The sequence below is a fragment of the Seriola dumerili genome, unplaced genomic scaffold (genome assembly GCF_002260705.1).
Source record: "Seriola dumerili isolate Sdu_G_001 unplaced genomic scaffold, Sdu_1.0 BDQW01000367.1, whole genome shotgun sequence".
In the NCBI taxonomy this organism is placed as follows: domain Eukaryota; kingdom Metazoa; phylum Chordata; class Actinopteri; order Carangiformes; family Carangidae; genus Seriola; species Seriola dumerili.
The window spans coordinates 1744895-1764144 of record NW_019174622.1 but is presented as its reverse complement, the minus strand read 5'-3'; the positions used below and the strand labels follow the sequence as shown (position 1 = coordinate 1764144).

The 19250-nt window shown below is 40.4% G+C and overlaps 1 protein-coding gene across 2 annotated transcripts in view; it reads left to right on the top strand.

The window, feature by feature from the left end:
• Positions 1-19250, top strand: part of LOC111233092 (rho GTPase-activating protein 7-like) — a 42322-nt gene that overhangs the window by 3916 nt on the left and 19156 nt on the right. The window contains exons 2-9 of one of the 2 annotated variants that reach the window (XM_022760853.1): positions 8537-8608; positions 8741-8822; positions 9261-9324; positions 10288-10916; positions 10992-11199; positions 11780-12196; positions 14335-14669; positions 16412-16585. In XM_022760853.1, coding sequence (XP_022616574.1) covers positions 8537-8608; positions 8741-8822; positions 9261-9324; positions 10288-10916; positions 10992-11199; positions 11780-12196; positions 14335-14669; positions 16412-16585 — 1981 coding nt within the window. Of the gene's footprint in view, positions 1-8536; positions 8609-8740; positions 8823-9260; positions 9325-10287; positions 10917-10991; positions 11200-11779; positions 12197-14334; positions 14670-16408; positions 16586-19250 lie in introns of both variants that reach the window. The other variant, XM_022760852.1, reaches the window with a different exon arrangement.

Genomic DNA, 19250 nt, shown 5'->3' with positions numbered 1-19250 from the left:
GTCCCCAAGGGGCAATCTGCTTTGCAACAGTAGTCAACACAACGAATACTGGATTATAGATTACACTCAACTTTTCCCAACTTTCCCAGACTTCATCTGTGAGAACGAATGTTACTTTTCTTAAATGTCTAAAGGATTAAACACAAACTAAAGACAATGACACGGAGACGCATGAACAGTTTTTTCAACACTGAACATGAACTTGGTCTTTGACAGCTTGATTGACGACCTGTAGTGAGGCTGTTTCCCTGTTTGACTTTGGACTTCTAAAACTTCTTGTGACTGGTTGCAAATTTCTACTGGTAATGAGCGACTTCTCTTTTCCTTCTCATTTTTACCATCTTTAGAGTTAAAATAAATTAATTAGTGGAAAAGAAGAATCGATTTTGGTGCAGAGAGACAGTTTATTCTCTTTTCTGACTTTCAAACTCTCCATTATAGATTGGACTTGTATTATGATGATTATCCGTCCACGAACCTAACCTTTGGCTAACTTCTCTACATGACAAACAGGTGTAGGAGGTCTCTCCAGACCGTGCTGATATCACTTAATCTCTTTCAGTTGGAGGAATGTATAACCTGATTGGAGGGCTGATGTTTCGCAGCAGCTGAAGCTCTCAGAGTCCCAACGCCTGTGACAAACGGCAGGAGTCAGGATCTTCATCACTGTGGCCGTTATGACGTTTTCTGTTAACTGTGGCGTTTTCTTGGACTGCTCCTGGTTAACGCCGGTCTGTCAGGGTCATGTTAGGACATGTGTCACTCTGCAGAACTCCTGTTTAAACTTGTCACTTCAGTGTAATTGATTGTGAGACATGGATTTTATGGCTTGATGCTAGATTGTAGATTGTCTTTTTTGTTGTTGGATTATTTTGCTTCCTGTTTGCATTGATCTTTCTCTGGGGGGCTTAACAAAGTCTGACCACTCCTGTGTTTGTCTTTAAAGAAGAAATGGCAGCATTAGCTTGTGGCCTTTTATTGTTTATAGAACAAACAGCAAACTAATGTTCAGAAATCAAACTTATATAACACTAGTTCAAAATGGGAAACCACGGGAAAGGTACTAAAACCCCAACTATGTTAAGACAATGCCAACATGCACGTCATAAGATGGTTAGATGATTAAATAATTAACAGCTCTTATTGGGCAGAGCTGAAGTGCTTTATTATTCTAACAAGACTGAAGTAAGACATGGTGACTTTAGCTTCCTGAGATCTATTTCTGTAGACGAATTTAATGAATCACGGCAATTTGTGGGAGTGAATCATCTCTAACAGCACAGTTAATTGCCGATCAACATAAAGGACTTTAACCTCACCAACACCACAGGCTGCGTGGTTCGTCATTACAAATACAGCCATCAAAACCAACAACACTTTATTTGACGTTATGTTGTAGCACCAGAAATAAAAGCATTCAAGTGCTTACAAATTATATTTAAAAATCTATTTGCTTGCAGTTTGATTTTATTGATTATTTAAGTACAACTAAAGACCACTTCACACCTTTATGAATAAATATTAATGTAAAGCATGTATATCCTGTGGGGATGGCTCTTTGTATGCTTTATGCTTCTGCTGTGTTATTATAGTTTAATAGTGGTAGAGGTTGAATCTGGGTGTCCTGAATAAACCAGTGATGATGTTTAGTGTCTGGATTTAAAGGATTTGAGATTTATTGTTCCTGCTGCCACTGTTTGTCTGCATTGTTTTTACTTTGTCATTTGATCTTTGCTCTGTTGCTGTAATCGCTGCCTCTTTCAGGGAGTCATCTACGTGACGGAAATTAATGCAGTGTATTGTTATGGTGAAGAATCACGCAGCTAGAAGGTTAATACGTTTTGACAAGTGTGAGCAGTTTTTTTTTTGCTGCTTTATACTTGTTACAGTTCATAATGTAATTACTTCTCCTCTCGGGTCATTAATAAGGGGAAGGGGCTCCCTCATGTGCGCACTAACCTAATGCCGTTTCATTCATATGAAAGTTGCTCACCCAGCAGATTTCATAATAATACAAAGAGTAATAATTGACCTTTGCAGTTCCTGTCAACACTTTTACATGTGTGCATTTTATAATGGAGTTATGTGGCAAAATGCGAGAGAGGATTTTCTTGAGTTGTGGTTTATATAAGCTGCTCCAGGCTGATTCAAGTTCATTCAGAGAACTCTTTATATAACAGACCTGTTGCAAATCTCCTCAAACTAATTTCCTCTGGATAATCAAAAAGAAAATCTGTTGTGCAAGCAGGATTATTACTGGATATCACTCAAGGATCCATCACTGAGATTACCTTGACATTTTAACAGCCTTTTTTTGGACTTGTAATATATGAACATTTTGCTGATCATAGTCCACATCAGTGAGGTAAAGACGCACCAGCATCTTATTTTTGATTAAAAAAACATTAATTTTTTTTTACATATTAAAGTTGATTTTTGTGCAGCGTTTATCTTCAAGGTTCCCGGTTTGCCATAAAAAAATATGTGTCCAGACACAACATACTGCTGCATTGTACACACACTCACAAACACACACACTGTGAGTCACACAGTAGAGTTTGAGTGTTTGCCCCTCCGGCCCTTCGTGACCGCAGACATCTTAACTTTCCCCTTGCCGAGCTGACTGAACTGACAGGGGAATACCATCAGAGAAACAGTGAAAAAGAAGAGGAAAAAATTGCTGGCCGTTTTGACAGCTGACATACCTGTGATCTTCAACCACACCTCTAGAGGCCCCGCAAGACGCTCTCAAGCATCTCCCTGAACTGCAAGCAGAGCAGTGACTGCACTTTATCCCCCACCAGCAACGCCAGGTGTTTAGCGAAGCGTAAAAGTGGTTTGAAAGCCTTCGAACATCAGTTAAATATTGGACTTTGTAGGAATGGGGCTTTTCGGGAATATGGCTGAGAGTGTTTGAGCTTGTTTGGCCTTTTGTAGATGTGGTGAGACACAGTCAGTCAGAGAGCACAGTTTTCACAAAATTTATTATAGACTGCACTTCACCAACTCACCTGGAACACCCACAATGTCAGACACCTTTCTCCATGCATTGTTTTTTATATTTAAGTCTCTGTAAACAAACAGGGAAACGTCGTAAAGGATGGCGAAAAGCGCCACTGTAATTATCAGTTTCTCCTCTATTGTTCGTGGGAACAAATGTTTGATGGGAACAAAAGTTTACCCGGTTGTGTTCTCTAGTGTTCTCTAGAGTGGAGCACTTCTACCTTCTGATTGGTTGCCGCCAAACCATGTCATAGCTGATTACATAAAGTTGTATGAACATGTAGTTAAGTTTCGTTTACATGCGTCATTTCCAGGCAGCTGAAACATGAAGCCAACACTGAAGCACCAAAAACTGCAGTTCCTCTAATTAGGCACTGGCAAGATGGCAACAGTGGATCAGCCCACTCTGAGCTTAAAAAAACACTCTTCGGAAACAGAAGCTTCCAAAAACACCACAGGATAACATACATGCTCCGACAGTTAGCTACAACAATTGCACTTTAGCTAGTAAGCTAACAACTATCTATAAACGAACAAAAGTTTTACCGTCTTCACACGCTCATTCATGCTGCTCCCTCACTCATACAGACCAGTGCTCTCTCACCCACACAGATCACTCAGCAGTTGAACTGATCAGGGATCAGATAAACGCTACAACAGCTCAGTGCACCTTCTGTATGAGTGTATGAGTTGAAGTCGCTGAAGCCGCTGTTTCCTTCCACTTTAAATGAGACGGGAAGATTGATGTCTAATTTCACCGTAATTGCTGAGAAGCTGCCTTTTCACAAGGAGAACATGCTCTTCCATAGAGCGCTGACCGACACTGTTGGAGGAGTAAAGTGACGGGCGCGTTTACATCTTCTCAAAATATGGCTAAATGCATCTCTCATCTCCTCTCAAGGTGGTTGGAGCGATCAGATTTCAGGCCATCTTGAATACTTCTTGGAATTTAAAGCCTTTTTTTTTGTATCTGATCTGTGCAACACGCATACAGTGATCACATTTAAAAAGGGGGTTGTGGAAATAGACGACCAATGCTGCTGTTATGTGAGAACTGATCACAATACACTGACGACAGTTGGAAACTGAAACTCATCTTTTAAAATATGAAAAAAAAAGAAAAACAAAGACAACCAAACTGATATTTAACACAGCAGAATATGAGGTACACAGTTCTTGAACTCACAGTAAGGTACTGACTCTTAATAATTAATAATTAATGACTGATAATGATAATTCACAATCCTGACTCTTGAGGATAATGATGCACATCCCACTGTGACACAAGAGGAATAAAATATTTCGAAAACGAACATCAAATCCTTGAGCCATTTAACTGTCTTTTCTGTTGAAGTAATTTGCAGTGATTGCCCCGACAAAAATAAACTTTAATCTTTAAATTACCCTAATTTATGGCAAGCAGTAACTCTGTTAGTCCAGGTCAGTGCTTTGGTGTCCAGACAAACATAAACACCCAAACACAAACGGTCCACCGAGCACGTAACCCCCCGCCATCCCCCAGTTCCTCTCCGCATCCAGGCACACACCATTCAGCTTCCTGGCGCTAGCAGGGTGGAGTGGCCTAATCACACATCCAAATCTCTTATCGGAGCCCAGAGGGGCCAAATCACAACTTCCTCAGAGACAAAGTCATTTGGAAAGGGAAGAGGCCACTGCCTGCTGTGGTCATGCTCAAACCCAGGAGCCCAGTAAGATACAATCACTTACGTAAACGCTTGAGCTGAGCAGAGAGGCCCCTGAATGTGGCAGTTGAGATCAGTGACCAAAAATGCAGGCGGAGTATAAAGTTGATTGTTGTTTCTGACAGGTGCAGAGTGTTTTGTTTCTCGCTGGAGTTGTAATTCATGTGGTAATTAGGTCAGATACAAATTAGGGTTGTTCTCATGCCTGTGGGTCATTGACTTTCTTCTTATGTGTTGATTTCACCCCGTCCACGTCCAACTGAAATGATTTGTTGTCGTCCAAAGACGTAGTTCCATATTCACACTGTGCCAGATTTCCTTCCTCTTACCCCCTTTTTTATGGGGGTTTTGTTTTTCTAATCAATCGTTCATTACATACCTGGCTGCTCTGATGTCATTTGGTCGGTTTCTACACAATACATTTACATGAAAAATATGGAATAATGCACAAGAGCCATAATTTAAGAGGATAATACACAATTGAGTTGAAGATTTTCACAACATTAAATGTGCAACCAAGTCCACTGTTTTCCTGTATCAAGACAAAAGGGCATTCTCACCATTTAATTCATTTGTAGCACTATTGGTTTTCTGTCATGTTCAACCTTGAAGTTTTAATGACTTAGCTAGAGTGAGCACTGGCTAGGCAAGCTGGCTAACAGTGGCAAGCTAGCACTAAGTTATTAGCTAAGTTATTAGCTGTGCTCTCTCATTGAATTTACTTTTTTCTAATGTTTTCCACATACATTTTACATTGAATTTGCGTTGATAACACAAGGGAATATGTGAGGAAGAATAAGTTGGTAGCTGTAGCTAAAATGTTTGCTAACGTTGTTGTTTAGCAGCGTAGCTAGCCTGTCTTCATTAGCTTGTGTCTCATTCTCTTATTACGATTATTTTTTTCTAGTACTTTCTTGTTCCTAAAACCTGCCGCAGAAATATAAAAAAACTGTTTAAAAAATTGTCTCTGACAAATGTACTAGCTATCTACAACTTTACACTACAGATCGCAGCAGTGTTAGCAATTTGACTTAGCATGTTGCTAAGCTAGCAAAGTCAGAAATATCCTTTGACTTCTGGGGTGAATCAGTGTCAATGGAAAAAAAAGTGCTGATCTGAGTTGAGTTGACACTTCATATACAGAAAAGTGGCTCCAGATATTTCATCTTTCTCCTCTCAGCTCCTCAGTATGCAGGTTGATCTTTGGGTGATAACAGGGGGAAGGCTTGGTTGGTAAACACGAACATGATGTGTGCAGTTTACTGATCGTGGCCGCTGGGATTTCTGCGTTTTAATGTCTACATTTTTCATTTGTCTTGCTCCTTTTTGGAGTTGCAAAGAGGCCAAGTGCAGCTTTAACATCCAAACACCTTATAACGTGAGAAATCAAAGAAAATCTACTTTCTCTTTTTGTCCAGGTTTGACTGACTCCTCTGGTTTGCACTCCTTTAACACAGTCATATGCCTACAGCACAACTGTAATCCATTTTTTTCCACAACTGCCCTGGAGTGATTTGAGTCTGAATGCTTTACTCAAGGACCCTGAGATAATTCTATTATTAATAATGATTCTGTTTCCTCACTACAGTTTTCCCTGCAGGCTTTAAGGACTTTAACCTCAACCACTTCCAACAGAAGCCTCTTCTCTGAGCTCTGAGCCACTGTTGCCTTAAAGCAGGATATTAGGCCTATTTAAAGTGGAAAACTGGCTTAAATGACTGGAGCTTTTTAACTCGTGACCCTCAAGGTTGCGAAATGGGAGGTTGCTCCGAGTGATGTCGGTGGCGAAAAAAGCGCTACGGCTGCCTTGCTAAGTTCAGGGGCTCTCTCTGTGGTAGATTCACATATCCCTGGATTTACAGAACCTCTCACGGACAAGTGAGACCGCCGCTCGGCAAGCACACTTGATCCCTTTTCTATCTCAAATGTCACAAACCCATCGTGACGCCGGAAAATAGGCTCAGCGCTCTGATGTTTAACCAGCAGGTTATTTGAAGGGTCAGGATATACATACTTATGGTAATTCCTCTGTGTTTTACCACTCAGTCTTTAATTTCCATCCGCTGCTCTTGACTTTTAGTCAGTTTCTCTTTCTGTCTTTCCCGTCTGTCATTCTGAAGATTGCCATATTCGCTGAATCCCTCTTCCCCCCTCCCTCTTTGTTTACATATCTGGACCATCTGCTTTGTGTCATGCTGTTCTCCTGACCCCCGAGGGATCTAGGGGAAACAGCGAGACCACATCATAAGCCAAGTTTCCATCCTGCTGTCAAGTGAATTTTAGGCAAACTTTTGAAAAGTCACAAAGAATAAAATGTGAATTAAGCGCCTTTCATTCATCTTGGCTGAATGAATAAGTAGGCAGTAAAAACACAACCACCAGACAAGAAGTGTTTGAAGAACCGATCAGTCATGGGCAAACTGCTGTTGTTGTTCTTTAGTGTCGGCTAATGTCGGCCATATTTCATGCTGTCTGAATATGAAAACAAGAAATGCCCTTGGCAATATTCTACCCACAACGGTGCCTCTTATGCATGGAGAGAGCAGGTTTAACATTTCAGGGAGGGCTGTGGTGGACAAATATTTTGAGACCCCTCAGAAAATCCACATCCTCTTCTGAGCTTTGCAGCCAGACTGAGAAAATGATTTCTGTTGCAGCTGAATGTAAACATCCTGGATCAACAAAACCTTTTCTTTCTTTTTTTTTTATGCTTCAAGTGACAACGTTTTGTTTTTCTCCACTCAGCCTTTTTCTAACACAGTGTGTCAATTTCCACAAAAATACTTGACTGCAGTTGAGTTTGGTGTCAGTGTCTTCACATGTACTCCAATTCAAACAAAACGAAACACAATGCAACATTAAACTTTATGGATGACCCATCATGCCATCAAGTTTGGAACAGTAGTGATATTATAAATATTAAACCACTCAAATTACAGGAACAAAAGAAAATCATACTCCCTGGAGGTCACGAATGTAGGGGGCCGTGCTATAAACACTGAAAAATAAATAGTAAGAAAAAATTTAAACCACATAAGCCAAAAGAATATATATTCTTAACTCTTAGAAAAATACATTTTAATTTCAGTTTGACTTTCTAACAAGAAGAAACACATTAGTGCAGCCTGTGCAAACGCAAAGAGATACTATGCAGCCTACCTGGATGTTCTCTCTGGATACTGTCTGAATACTGAGAGTTTGAACAAATACTGATGATGTCAACAGACAGTCCCTCTTCAAATACCACAGTCAAAGTGAGAAAAGGGACTCAATTTTACTGAGATCTTGTTGAAACTGTGGCAAGATGGTGGCTAATCACCAGAGAAAGACAGAAGTGAGGACGCCTGATTCATAATGTTCAGATTACAATATTGTCCATGAGAAACTTGCAGTGCTCCTCTGAGATAAATCCTTTTTCATGAGTATCACTGGTGAATGAGAGGCATGTGAGAACTGTCCTGTTGATCTGCTGCAACAGCCTCAGAGAGCGGGAGAGAGAGAGAGAGAGAGAGAAGGCAGATGGATAGAAGATGAAGAGGAGGCAAACATGAAAAAAACCTCTTTTCCCTCTCTCTCAGAAGCACCCATCCCCACTCTCAGCCAATTAGCAGTAATTAAAATGGCCTCTTTGGCCTCAGAGATAATTAATAGCCTGTATGTGCCTCCAGTTTTTCTTTCTCAATGTTTTTTTGTGCAAATGCAAATGCAAATGTAATTAAACTTCATAAACAGGCGACTGATTAAGTGCAAATATTTGCCCTCTTAAAGCGGGCGGAGCATGAAATGATTATAATTGAATCAAATGCTGTTTTCCTTCTCACTGTTTACAGAGATCGAAGCCAAGGAGGCCTGTGATTGGCTGCGAGCGGCCGGCTTCCCTCAGTATGTGCAATTATTCAAAGGTAAATATGAGGCAGTTAATGTAATCCTGTGCCACACGCAGCCCGCCATCAGCTCCGAGACGAGACGCAGTAAGTACAGACCGTGTCTCAAGCGGTTTCTTATTGTGTCATTCGTCTTTGTTTGTGTGTCAGACTGCAGGTTCCCTGTTGACATCGAGTGGGCGAAGCGCGATCACTACTTCCTGGATAAGGATGCTCTTGATTCGCTCTGCAGGTAACAAGTGCATGCAACTAACTTATCGTTATTTATTTATTTATTTATTATCATAACCATGACAACCGAGGTCCAGTACGCCTGCCGCCAGAGGGGGGCGCTATTTCAAGAGACATGGGTCGATTCAGAGGGTTGAACAGAACGACCTGTGCGGTCGTTCAGGTTGGAGGAGTGGTTGGTGGTTACAGGTGCAACAGAGCGCTCATTTGACCACACAGTCACTTTACTACAACCACGGTCTCACGTGCTGCTCTTGCTTCACTTTAATCCTGCTGGTCCAGGGATCAAACTGGCCTCCACGTAGGAAATGCCATATTGTGATGATAGATGATGAGAGTATACGGTACCGCTGTATATTCTGCCGGTAAATGGTGCATTTAACAGGTCCCTATCATTGTATGACATAACCACCACGTTCCTCTCCTCTTCCTCTTACAGGAGATTAAGCACTTTAAACAAATGCGTGGAAATGAGGCTGGAACCGCGAAGATCAAAACGCAGGGTGAGTGTTGAGAGCGAACGCAGCAGGACTCTCATATCGAAGCAGCTGAAGCGGCGGAGGGCATCACACCATGAAATCTGCTCGTTAAGCATCACTTGATTTTGACTGATATCAACTGACAGCTCCTCCTCCTCCTCCTCCTCCTCAGTGGAGTCTCTTTCTAGGAGGAAGTAAAGATCTGAAAAGAAAGTAAAAGGAAAAGAGGACATGAAAAGCTGAACGAATTATCTTTGAGACACATGGATCTTAAAAGCCTTGAGGTTTATATCATTATAATATAAATTAAACTGTAATTTATCTCATAATTAATTTAATATTTCTGTGATATTTTTTTCTATTATGTGAATAATATAAATACGTATTTTATAATCAAGTTACACAATTAACCTAGAAACACACAAAAAAAAGCCCAAAATTCACCTGTAGCAGCTTCTCAATTGTGAATATTTAATAGTTTTCATATATTCTGTGACAGTAAACTCAACACCTTTGGTCAGACTGAACAAGACTTTAGAATATGTTCACTTGGGCATTTCTGGGCATTTTCCACTATTTTCTGGTATTTTATTCACTGAATAATCAAATCAATTATTAAAGAAAGTAACTGTCAGACGTATTGATAATACAACAATAACAATTCTCCTGTGACGGATTAAGTCAAACAGTTTTGCTTAATCCACGTTAAATAATTATTTTATAGTCAAAACAATCCAACTACATTTTAAATTCGAAATATAAAGTTAGCCCACTTCACAACACTTGCTTGCATAAATATTTGTATAAATTATTGAAAACATCTTGGTGTGTTTGTGTACATTTCAGACCTCTGTTTGTTTGTTTGCGTCTCTTCTTCTGTTTGCAGACTGTGTGCATGTCCCTCCTCTGCATATATTAGTGGTGTTGCAGTGTGTCTGTATAATATGCAGATATTTGTGAGTCTTTGTCTTGTCCTCCTTCTTCCAGGGAGACGACTGTGACGAGGAGGACTTGTGCGCCATCAGCCCCAACTGGACCTATGACAGGCGGACGCGACGATGGCGACGCCTCAACGTGGACGTGCTTCGCTTGACTGACAGCCTCGGCGGAGCCCAGGATGTGTCTCTGTGTGACGTCAGCGACCGCCATGATTTCTGCTCCATCCACAGCTCCAGCAGCACTGACAGCGAAGGCCACGACGGACACCACAAGAGCCACAGGGAACCTGCTGCCATCACGGCCTCTTCTGCCGCCGCTACTGCTAGCACCACGGACGACCAGGAGACCAGCAGGAGCTCCTCCCGCTGCTCCTCCACGAATAAAACCCCCTCCCTGGACACCTCATTCAGTGGACCCCCTTCCCCCGGGGAAAGTGGTGGAGGATCATCCACCATGAGTCTGGAAACCGAAGGCTGCTTCCCAGACAAACCGCCCAGGAAGAAGTGCACCAGTCTGCTGAGGAAGATGGAGAAGCTGAGGCTGAGGGGGACGACGGGACTGCTCCCCTCCGGACACAGCAGTGGAAGCAGCAGCGGCAGTCGGGCCCGGCATGTTATAAGCGGGCCGGTTCTGATCCAGGAGGAGGAGAGGATGGAGAGGCTGCACTGCCCATCAAGGTGAGGGTTGTGGATTGTGGTCTTTCAAAAACACCAGAAGGTTCTATCACAACATCTCCTACTCTCTGTCTCCAGTCTGCAGGGTCGACCCGACAGACGGGCGTCCTCCTCGCCCTCGTCCCCTCACACCATCAGCAGCAGCAGCAGCAACAGCCACTCAGAGAGCAGCAGCACCGTCAGCACGCCCAGCCCGGTCACCCGGGTCAGGAGCAACTGCAAACGCTCCAACAGCGGCGTCGGGGTCGGAACGACCCGGAACAACCAGAACCACGCGGGAACAGAGGTCAGTCCAGAAGGTCGAGGCCTTCAGAGAAAAAAAGGGAACATAGATAAGAATGAATTCACCAAAACTTGCAATGGAAACCCTGCTACTGTCTCCCTGCTTGTGTTTCTGGCCCCAGCAGGCTTTGTTGTACAGTACTGTGTTATAATAACTTGTAGAAATGATGATGAAATGATGGTTGAACACACATGTTCAAGATCACTGATGTGAATAAGGACAAGAACCAAGCAAGTCTTCTGCTTGTTAACTCAGAGCTACAGTATTCACATGATTCAGGGTTTTAAGGGTCGTAATAGAAAAAGAACATTTAACCACAGTGTTCAACAAGGACATTCATTTTTTTTTTTTTTAAAGGCCACTGTGGCTGCACACCATTCATTTCTCCACCGAGGACAAGTTCTACTCACATTTTCCATTGAATAGAAACAGACTGTGACCAATTTCGAACCCATTCAGGCTGCTTATATGTAACACTAAGTGGTCTATATGGTACTGGGTAATTTCAAATATCACTATTTTGATATTTTGAATGATATGTTAAAGTTTAGTGAGTAGTGTCTCCTTCTCTTTATTCACTCAGGACTACAGAAACCAGATCAACAACAACAACAACAGCAGTAGCAGCCACGAGAGTCTGGTCTTCCACATCCCCCACGGACACAAACCGGGCACCTTCCCCACCTCCCTCGCGCACAAACACGCCATCTTGTCCCCCATCATTGACGACACCTCCGTCAACTGGAGGACCGGCAGCTTTCACGGCTACCGGGGGCGAAACAGTTGCCGCCGTGGTACATCGTCGCTGGCCACTGGCGGCCAGGACCCCTCGTCTTCGTCTTGCTGCGGCGGTGGCGCCGCAGTCCCCAGCCCGCTGGCTGTGGTGGATCATCGGGCGAGCATCTACGACAACGTGCCCGACCACCAGCAGCTGCCTGAAGGTGTAGGTGGCTGCGGAGGAAGTGGCAGCGACGCTGAACGGACGGGTGAGGAGTCCGAGGTGGGTCAAAGGCCTGATACTGCACTTACATTTATTTGTTTATTTTTACATTTTATAATATGAATTGATCACTTATTTGAAATTTGATTTACATTCTTTTCAGGGGTGAATAAGGTTTCTAATTTTCTAATTCTAACATTTGTCTTACACTTTCTTAAGATTTTACTCATTATTCATAGCATAAATTAATAATTGATTAGTAAAGTACTAATTTATTCATTTCATTCATTTAATCATGAGCTGGTAAAAGAGACAACTTCTGGATGACTAATATCATAATCCTGTACACTAGAATAACAATAACAGTGAAATACTTAGTACTTGCTTTTTTAATTTTCATTATTTTATTTGACATGTTCAATGCTCATTGATAAATAAACATACAAACAAACAAACAAACAAACTGCAAATGTGTCAAGCTACATCCACATTTTCACCACTGTTTTAGTTTTAAAACGAGCGCCTAAAATGGAGACATACAGAAACGCTGCTGACCGTTTTTGTTGTTTTCGTTTGAAAACTCTGGGACAGGCAGACGCTGATGATGACGTAGACACCCACGGTCGCTTCCTGATTGGATGTTACCTGCCTCAACTAGCAGTAGTGAAAGCAACATGAATAACAAATTACAAGCGTTACTGTTATCTTGTTGTCTTTGCTCGCACCTGTTGCTCAGTTAAAGTCGCCATTTTATCGCTACGACTGTCTTTGCTGTTCCTCGTTCATAGTATTGTGTGCGACCAATCAAATGCAGGGTAGATAATCTGCTTCCTGTTTACACCGGCTCGCGCATGCTCAGTGTACGTGAATGGTCACGTATGTATGTGTTTACAGTATGGGCGGGGATCTTTTGTGGTACAGAGCTAAAACACTCGTCTAGACGCAGATCGTTTTCGTTTTAAAGCGCCATTTTGAAATGAAAACGTTTTAGTGTGGACGGTGCCAAATGTTCATTTTTGGTTCCTGACCAGATGTTAAAAATTTACCCTGAAACAGAACAAAACTACTTGTCTCTAAAAGTTAGTTTAGACAAAGAAGCACTATAATATCCTACACAAGACAGTACGATACACTTCACATGCACCAAAAAACAACAGTAAAACACATTTACTTTTTTGGTGTCAGACGCAGATTCACAGCTGCAACATCTAGTGTGTGTGTGTGTGTGTGTCTCTGTGTGTGATATTTCATATAAAAGCACAAGAAATTTGAGATAAAACTTCTGGGACCATCACTAAGTGTATTTAGACTGCAGAGGTCTGTTTGTAGTAAATGATCACTTGGTGAAGTTATTATCATTGTTAGGGATCAACATGTGCAATATATTATGGTTATTTTGTGTAATGAGGCAGTAAAATACTGACATCTGTCCTCTTTCGTTAAAAGTTTTACACTGTGCTTCACTAATCAAATACAGATTCATCCATCAAACAAATCATAAATAAGACACAAGCAGCAGCCTCTCTCTCTCTTTCTCTCTCTCTCTCTCCCCCCTTCTCTCTTTGACTCACCTTCTTTTCTACTAAAAAAAAGATTAAAATCCCCTGAAAAATATCAATAAATCTATAAAAAGCAACGGTAATTCAATCGACATTATTGATTTTGCTAAGCTAAGCTCCATATGGAGTTGGAGTGTCCCCATAAAGCCAGAAATCATTTTGTGAGTGCTCATATCAAATTTCATTTTCGATTGAAACTATACAGTCGTCTTTGACAACTCATATAAATCACTTTGATTCAGACACTTTCTTTTTTCTAGGAGTCATTTGGAATAAAGCTGGCAGCCTCTTTGACAAAAAGATGGCGGCCATGGGAGTAAAAGTTTACATAAAATATTATTAGGAAATGGCTTTTAAGGAAGCAGTTATATCTACGTCTGAACTTTAGCTCCTCCAAAACTGAGGTAAAGCAACAGAACCTTTAACCTTTACTTTGCAAAAAAAAAAGTACTGAATCAGTCATTGGAGAGAAAGTTAAAAAATACATAATGTAAAAAAGCTTAGTTAGTAATGTCTTTAAATCTTCTTTTTTTTAAAAGTTAAATCAAAACACATAAAACTGTGCCTGAAAAGTTTGTAGTCTGACTTCTTTGTGATGAGAAATTTTGTTGTAATTCACGTGTGATTTTGTCCACACAGGTGAGTCGGCTGTTGGCAGACGAGGACGTTTTCTCAGCTCTGGACAGCGTGCTGGAGAGGATCAGCGACCTCCAGCAGCTGGTCTCCACCTGGTCCGAGAACCTGTCCGAGGATGACTGTCAGAGAGGTTCCTCCTCCTCGTCTTCCTCCTCTTCCACCCAGGACTCACCTGCCACCTGCTCCTCGGCAGCCTCCCCCTGCCCGTCCTCGCCCAGCCACATCCACCTGGAGGTGCAGGAGGTGGAAGAAGGGGGGGAGGAGGAAGAGGAGGAGGAGAGCTGTGAGAAGATGCCAGTGAACGGAGAAGAGCCAAAGTCGCCACAGCCCAGGAGCAGGTGAGAGAGCTTATGAGTGTAATGCAAGAAACAACAACTGAACACTAAAACATTTCATATTTCACATAAATAAAACTGAAAGTGCTTCACAAGTGTCTGTAAAAAATAATTCAAGGTTATGAAAAAAATAACTCAAAATCAGGTCTAGGAAATAGAAGCAATTTCCTGGATACTTAAAGTCGCCCTGGACATTTGTAAGCGTAAGCAGGACACTAATAATGACAGTTAAGGGGCTTTTATTCCCTCAGGCATGAACCAAAGTAAGACTGGTGAAGTTATTGCGACGCACTTAAGATAAAATGTTGTATAGTTTTAATTGCTTTTTTTTATAGTGCTGCTTTTATAACTGTTAGTTGTTGCACATTTGTTCTCAGATATGAGCAATAAAAAGTTATGAAGCGTCTCCTATAATGTAAAGGCAGTCACATCATCATTGTATTCTGATGGACGCTGCTTGTTTTCTAATTTTTTTCTCTGTGTGTGTTGTACTGACTTAGTACACTATTATGTGTGTCTTTATATGTATTGTTTCCACATGTTGCATCTATGGATCTACTTTTTAACCACACTAGCATTGGCTCGAAAGACAGGAATCCCTGTCGCTCCAGCACTTTGTTTAACCTTTGTTTATCGGATGAATTAAAATTTATTAAATACAGATGTTCCTTAGAGGATGAATCTTAATGACAACATAGATCTGAAGCAAAAAAGCATATGCAAACATTAGCATGGGAATCTGTGATCATGTTAGCATGCTTACATGGTAAATGCTTTATGTTCATCATCAGAATATTGGTATCCAATAGTTGTTAACATGATATCTGCAAGCATGTTAGCATGCCAAAGGTAGCACAGCATTCTATATTTGGCTCTGTTTGGAACTGAATACGGCATTTGCATGCCAATACGCTAATTTTAGCATTTAGCCCAGCTGCCGCCAGATGCCAATGTAGCGTCAGGAAGATGTTGGACTTTAGCGGCTCTAACGTTGGACAGATGTTAAAATTTTGATTGGAAATGAAAATCGGGTTGATGTCAGAACCCAATGTTGTCAAACTGACATTGTGACGTTTTGCTCACAACTATCATGTCAGCATTTTATATGTCAAGATGGTGTTAGCATAAATCATTTGGAAGACCTTGCATTTTGGTTCCTTAACAATACAACTTAAAACCAACAAAATATCAACGTCAGCTATTATCAGTCTGATGAAGCCTGACGTTGTCCTGAAAGGGAATTGAATTTTGCAAACATTATCACTGTTGATCGATAACACTTTAGATTTTGGCAGTAATGTGACTTTCCTCTGGAGCCACCTTCAGGACAAACTCTACATATTTTGACCGACTAGTGCTATAAATCTTTCACTTACTTGTTTATATACTCAACAGTTTTACCTCCCCATGTGTAAAGTGTATTACAGACTTGGAGGGCTGCTGTGATTCAGCACTTTAATCTCTTTTATGCAAATGGATCTGTTTTATTAAACCATCTAAACAGATCAAAACATGTTGTCACATACAGTTTGCCGTCTTTTGATTGGTCTTTTTGAACAAATTCAAAGGCTCTGCTGCCCGAATTAATGAGGCAACAACCATCATTTGAATTTAATAAAATTTTCTGTATTTAGATCTAAGTACAAACACTTATTTTCAGCAGCTCTGGGAGCTAACTGGTTCCTGTTGGTCTCCCCTTGTTTGTGATACGTTAAAGACTGTGCATGTCTCTGTGTGTTCAGCAGAGTGAGCCAGCAGCTGCACTGGTCCAGCGAGCAGAGCCTGCCCTCTCTGCCCACCAGTCCAGGGGTGGAGAACCAGTCTGTCTCCCAGTTCCTGCTTCTGCAGAAACTCTCCCTGCTGAAGCTCACCGCTCTGATGGACAAATACTCCCCGTCCAGCAAGCAGGGCTGGAACTGGTAAGAAGTGGGGGGGGGGACAGAGAAGGCTCTGGGAGTATTTTTGGGTGATTTCATGCTTGAAAATAAAAGCCAGGGTTCAACAGAGGTTGAGGACAGAGTGAGCGGAGGTGTGGAGAGGGGAGAAACAAAACTCAGTGAAAACAACACTGTTCTCAGATTCTTCTCTCCTGCACACCTGAGTAGAGAAACTTCTTCAAGAAAACAACTGTGGAAAGGAGGGCAGGTGGGCGGGCAGGGGGGTAAATATTTCAGGCAGCCTATTTAGAAAATTCATTCATTATTCATGGCTCAGGTGCAACCTTGCCTCGGCTTAAAAAAAAAGAGTAGCAACACGTTTCAAGAGGAATAAACTTCCCTCCAAAAAAAAAACCCAGGGAGGACTGCTGATGCCTCTATCCTCAGAAGACCTCACTGTGTCTCTGTCCTCCCTCTCAAGCTCTGCACCGTATTTACATTCCCTTTTCACTCACTCAACAAACACTGCATGGATTTCAATGTGCAGAAGGTGGTCAACGGTACATTCAGAAACTGTTTTGAATTCAAGTCCCCACGTCATAAAATCTGGCACACTCACACTGAGCAGGTGCGGAGCGATTCATTTAAATTCTGAATCTTTCTCTAAGTTCAGCTCAGGTGAGAAAAATACCTGCTGAACCCCATGAATCAACGACGCTAAGGTGGTGATGAGGTGTCTGTCTTCTTGTAGGAGAAGACACGGTGCAGTTTGTTAGGGCTAAAAATGGGATCACAGTAAACAACCTCACAATGCAAAGGTGTCTAGAATTAAGACTGGAACAAAATAAAACCCTTTCCACACACTACTTTTTTTTTTAAAGTTATAGATTAGTTTTTATTGTTATCTTTATCAAAATAACTGACAACAAACACAAACGGTTCATCCCTCCATTTACAAAAAATTTCAATTCATTTACAACAGTGCCACTGCAGCCTTTCTGCTCATATAATCTTCCAAACCCATGAATCAAAAGAAACTTTACGTACTGCTCATTATTTTCAATTTCTCTTCGTCTTTTTTAAACAAGTCTCAGATGTTAGTTGATTTTTGGAGAGCGGTAGAAAAATGTACGTGTTGACTTCATAGTATAGTAAGGCAAAAAATGTCATAAAAACGTCATACTATGATAAGGCACAAAAAGTTGTGACGTTTTTATGACATTTTTTGCCATACTATACTATGACGTTTTTATGACTTTTTTTGCCATACTATACTATGACATTTTTATGACATTTTTTGCCTTACTATTCTATGACGTCTTGATGACTTTGTGTGCCTTACTATACTATGACGTTTTTATGATATTTTTTACCTTACTATACTATGATGTTTTTATGACATTTTTACGATACTATACTATGATGCTTCATGACATTTTGTGCCTTACTATACTATGACGTTTTTATGACATTTTATGTCATACTATACAATAATGTTTTTATGCCTTACTATACTATGACATTTTTGACATTTTTTGCCTTACTATACTATAATGTTTTTATGACATTTTTTGCCTTACTATACTATGATGTTGTTATGACTTTTTGTGTCGATGACATTTATTAAATTTTTTGCCTTACTATACTACGATGTTTTTATGAAATTTTTTACCTTACTATACTGTGACGTTTTATGACATTTTGTGCCTTACTATACTATGACATTTTGTTGCCATACTATACTATGACGTTTTTATGACATTTTTTGCCTTACTATACTATGATGTTGTTATGACTTTTTGTGTCGCTGACATTTATTAAATTTTTTGCCTTACTATACTCCGATGTTTTTATGAAATTTTTTACCTTACTATACTGTGACGTTTTATGACATTTTGTGCCTTACTATACTATGACATTTTGTTGCCATACTATACTATGACGTTTTTATGACATTTTTTGCCTTACTATACTATGACGTTTTATGACTTTTTGTGCCTTAACATACTATGATGGTTTTATGACATTTTTTTACTTCTTTTACGATGATGTTTTTATGCCTATGACATTTTATGACATTTTGTGCCTTACTATACTATGACATTTTTATGACATTTTTTGCCTTACTATACTATGACGTTTTATGACTTTTTGTGCCTTAACATACTATGATGGTTTTATGACATTTTTTTACTTCTTTTACGATGATGTTTTTATGCCTATGACATTTTATGACATTTTGTGCCTTACTATACTTTGACATTTTCTTGCCATACTATACTATGATGTTTTTATGACATTTTTTGCCTTACTATACTGTGACATTTTTTGTCTTACTATACTATGACATTTTCTTGCCATACTATACTATGATGTTTTTATGACATTTTTTGATTTACTATACTATGACTTTTTTATGACATTTTTTGCCTTACAATACTATGATGTTTTTATGACATTTTTTGCCTTACTATACTATGACTTTTTTATGACATTTTTTGCCTTACTATACTACGATGTTTTTATGACATTTTTTGCCATACTATACTATGACATTTTTATGACTTTTTTTGCCTTACTATACTATGACGTCTTGATGACTTTTTATTTCATACTATACTATGACATTTTATTACATTTTGTGCCTTACTATACTATGACGTTTTTATGACATTTTATGACTTACTATACTATGACATTTTTATGA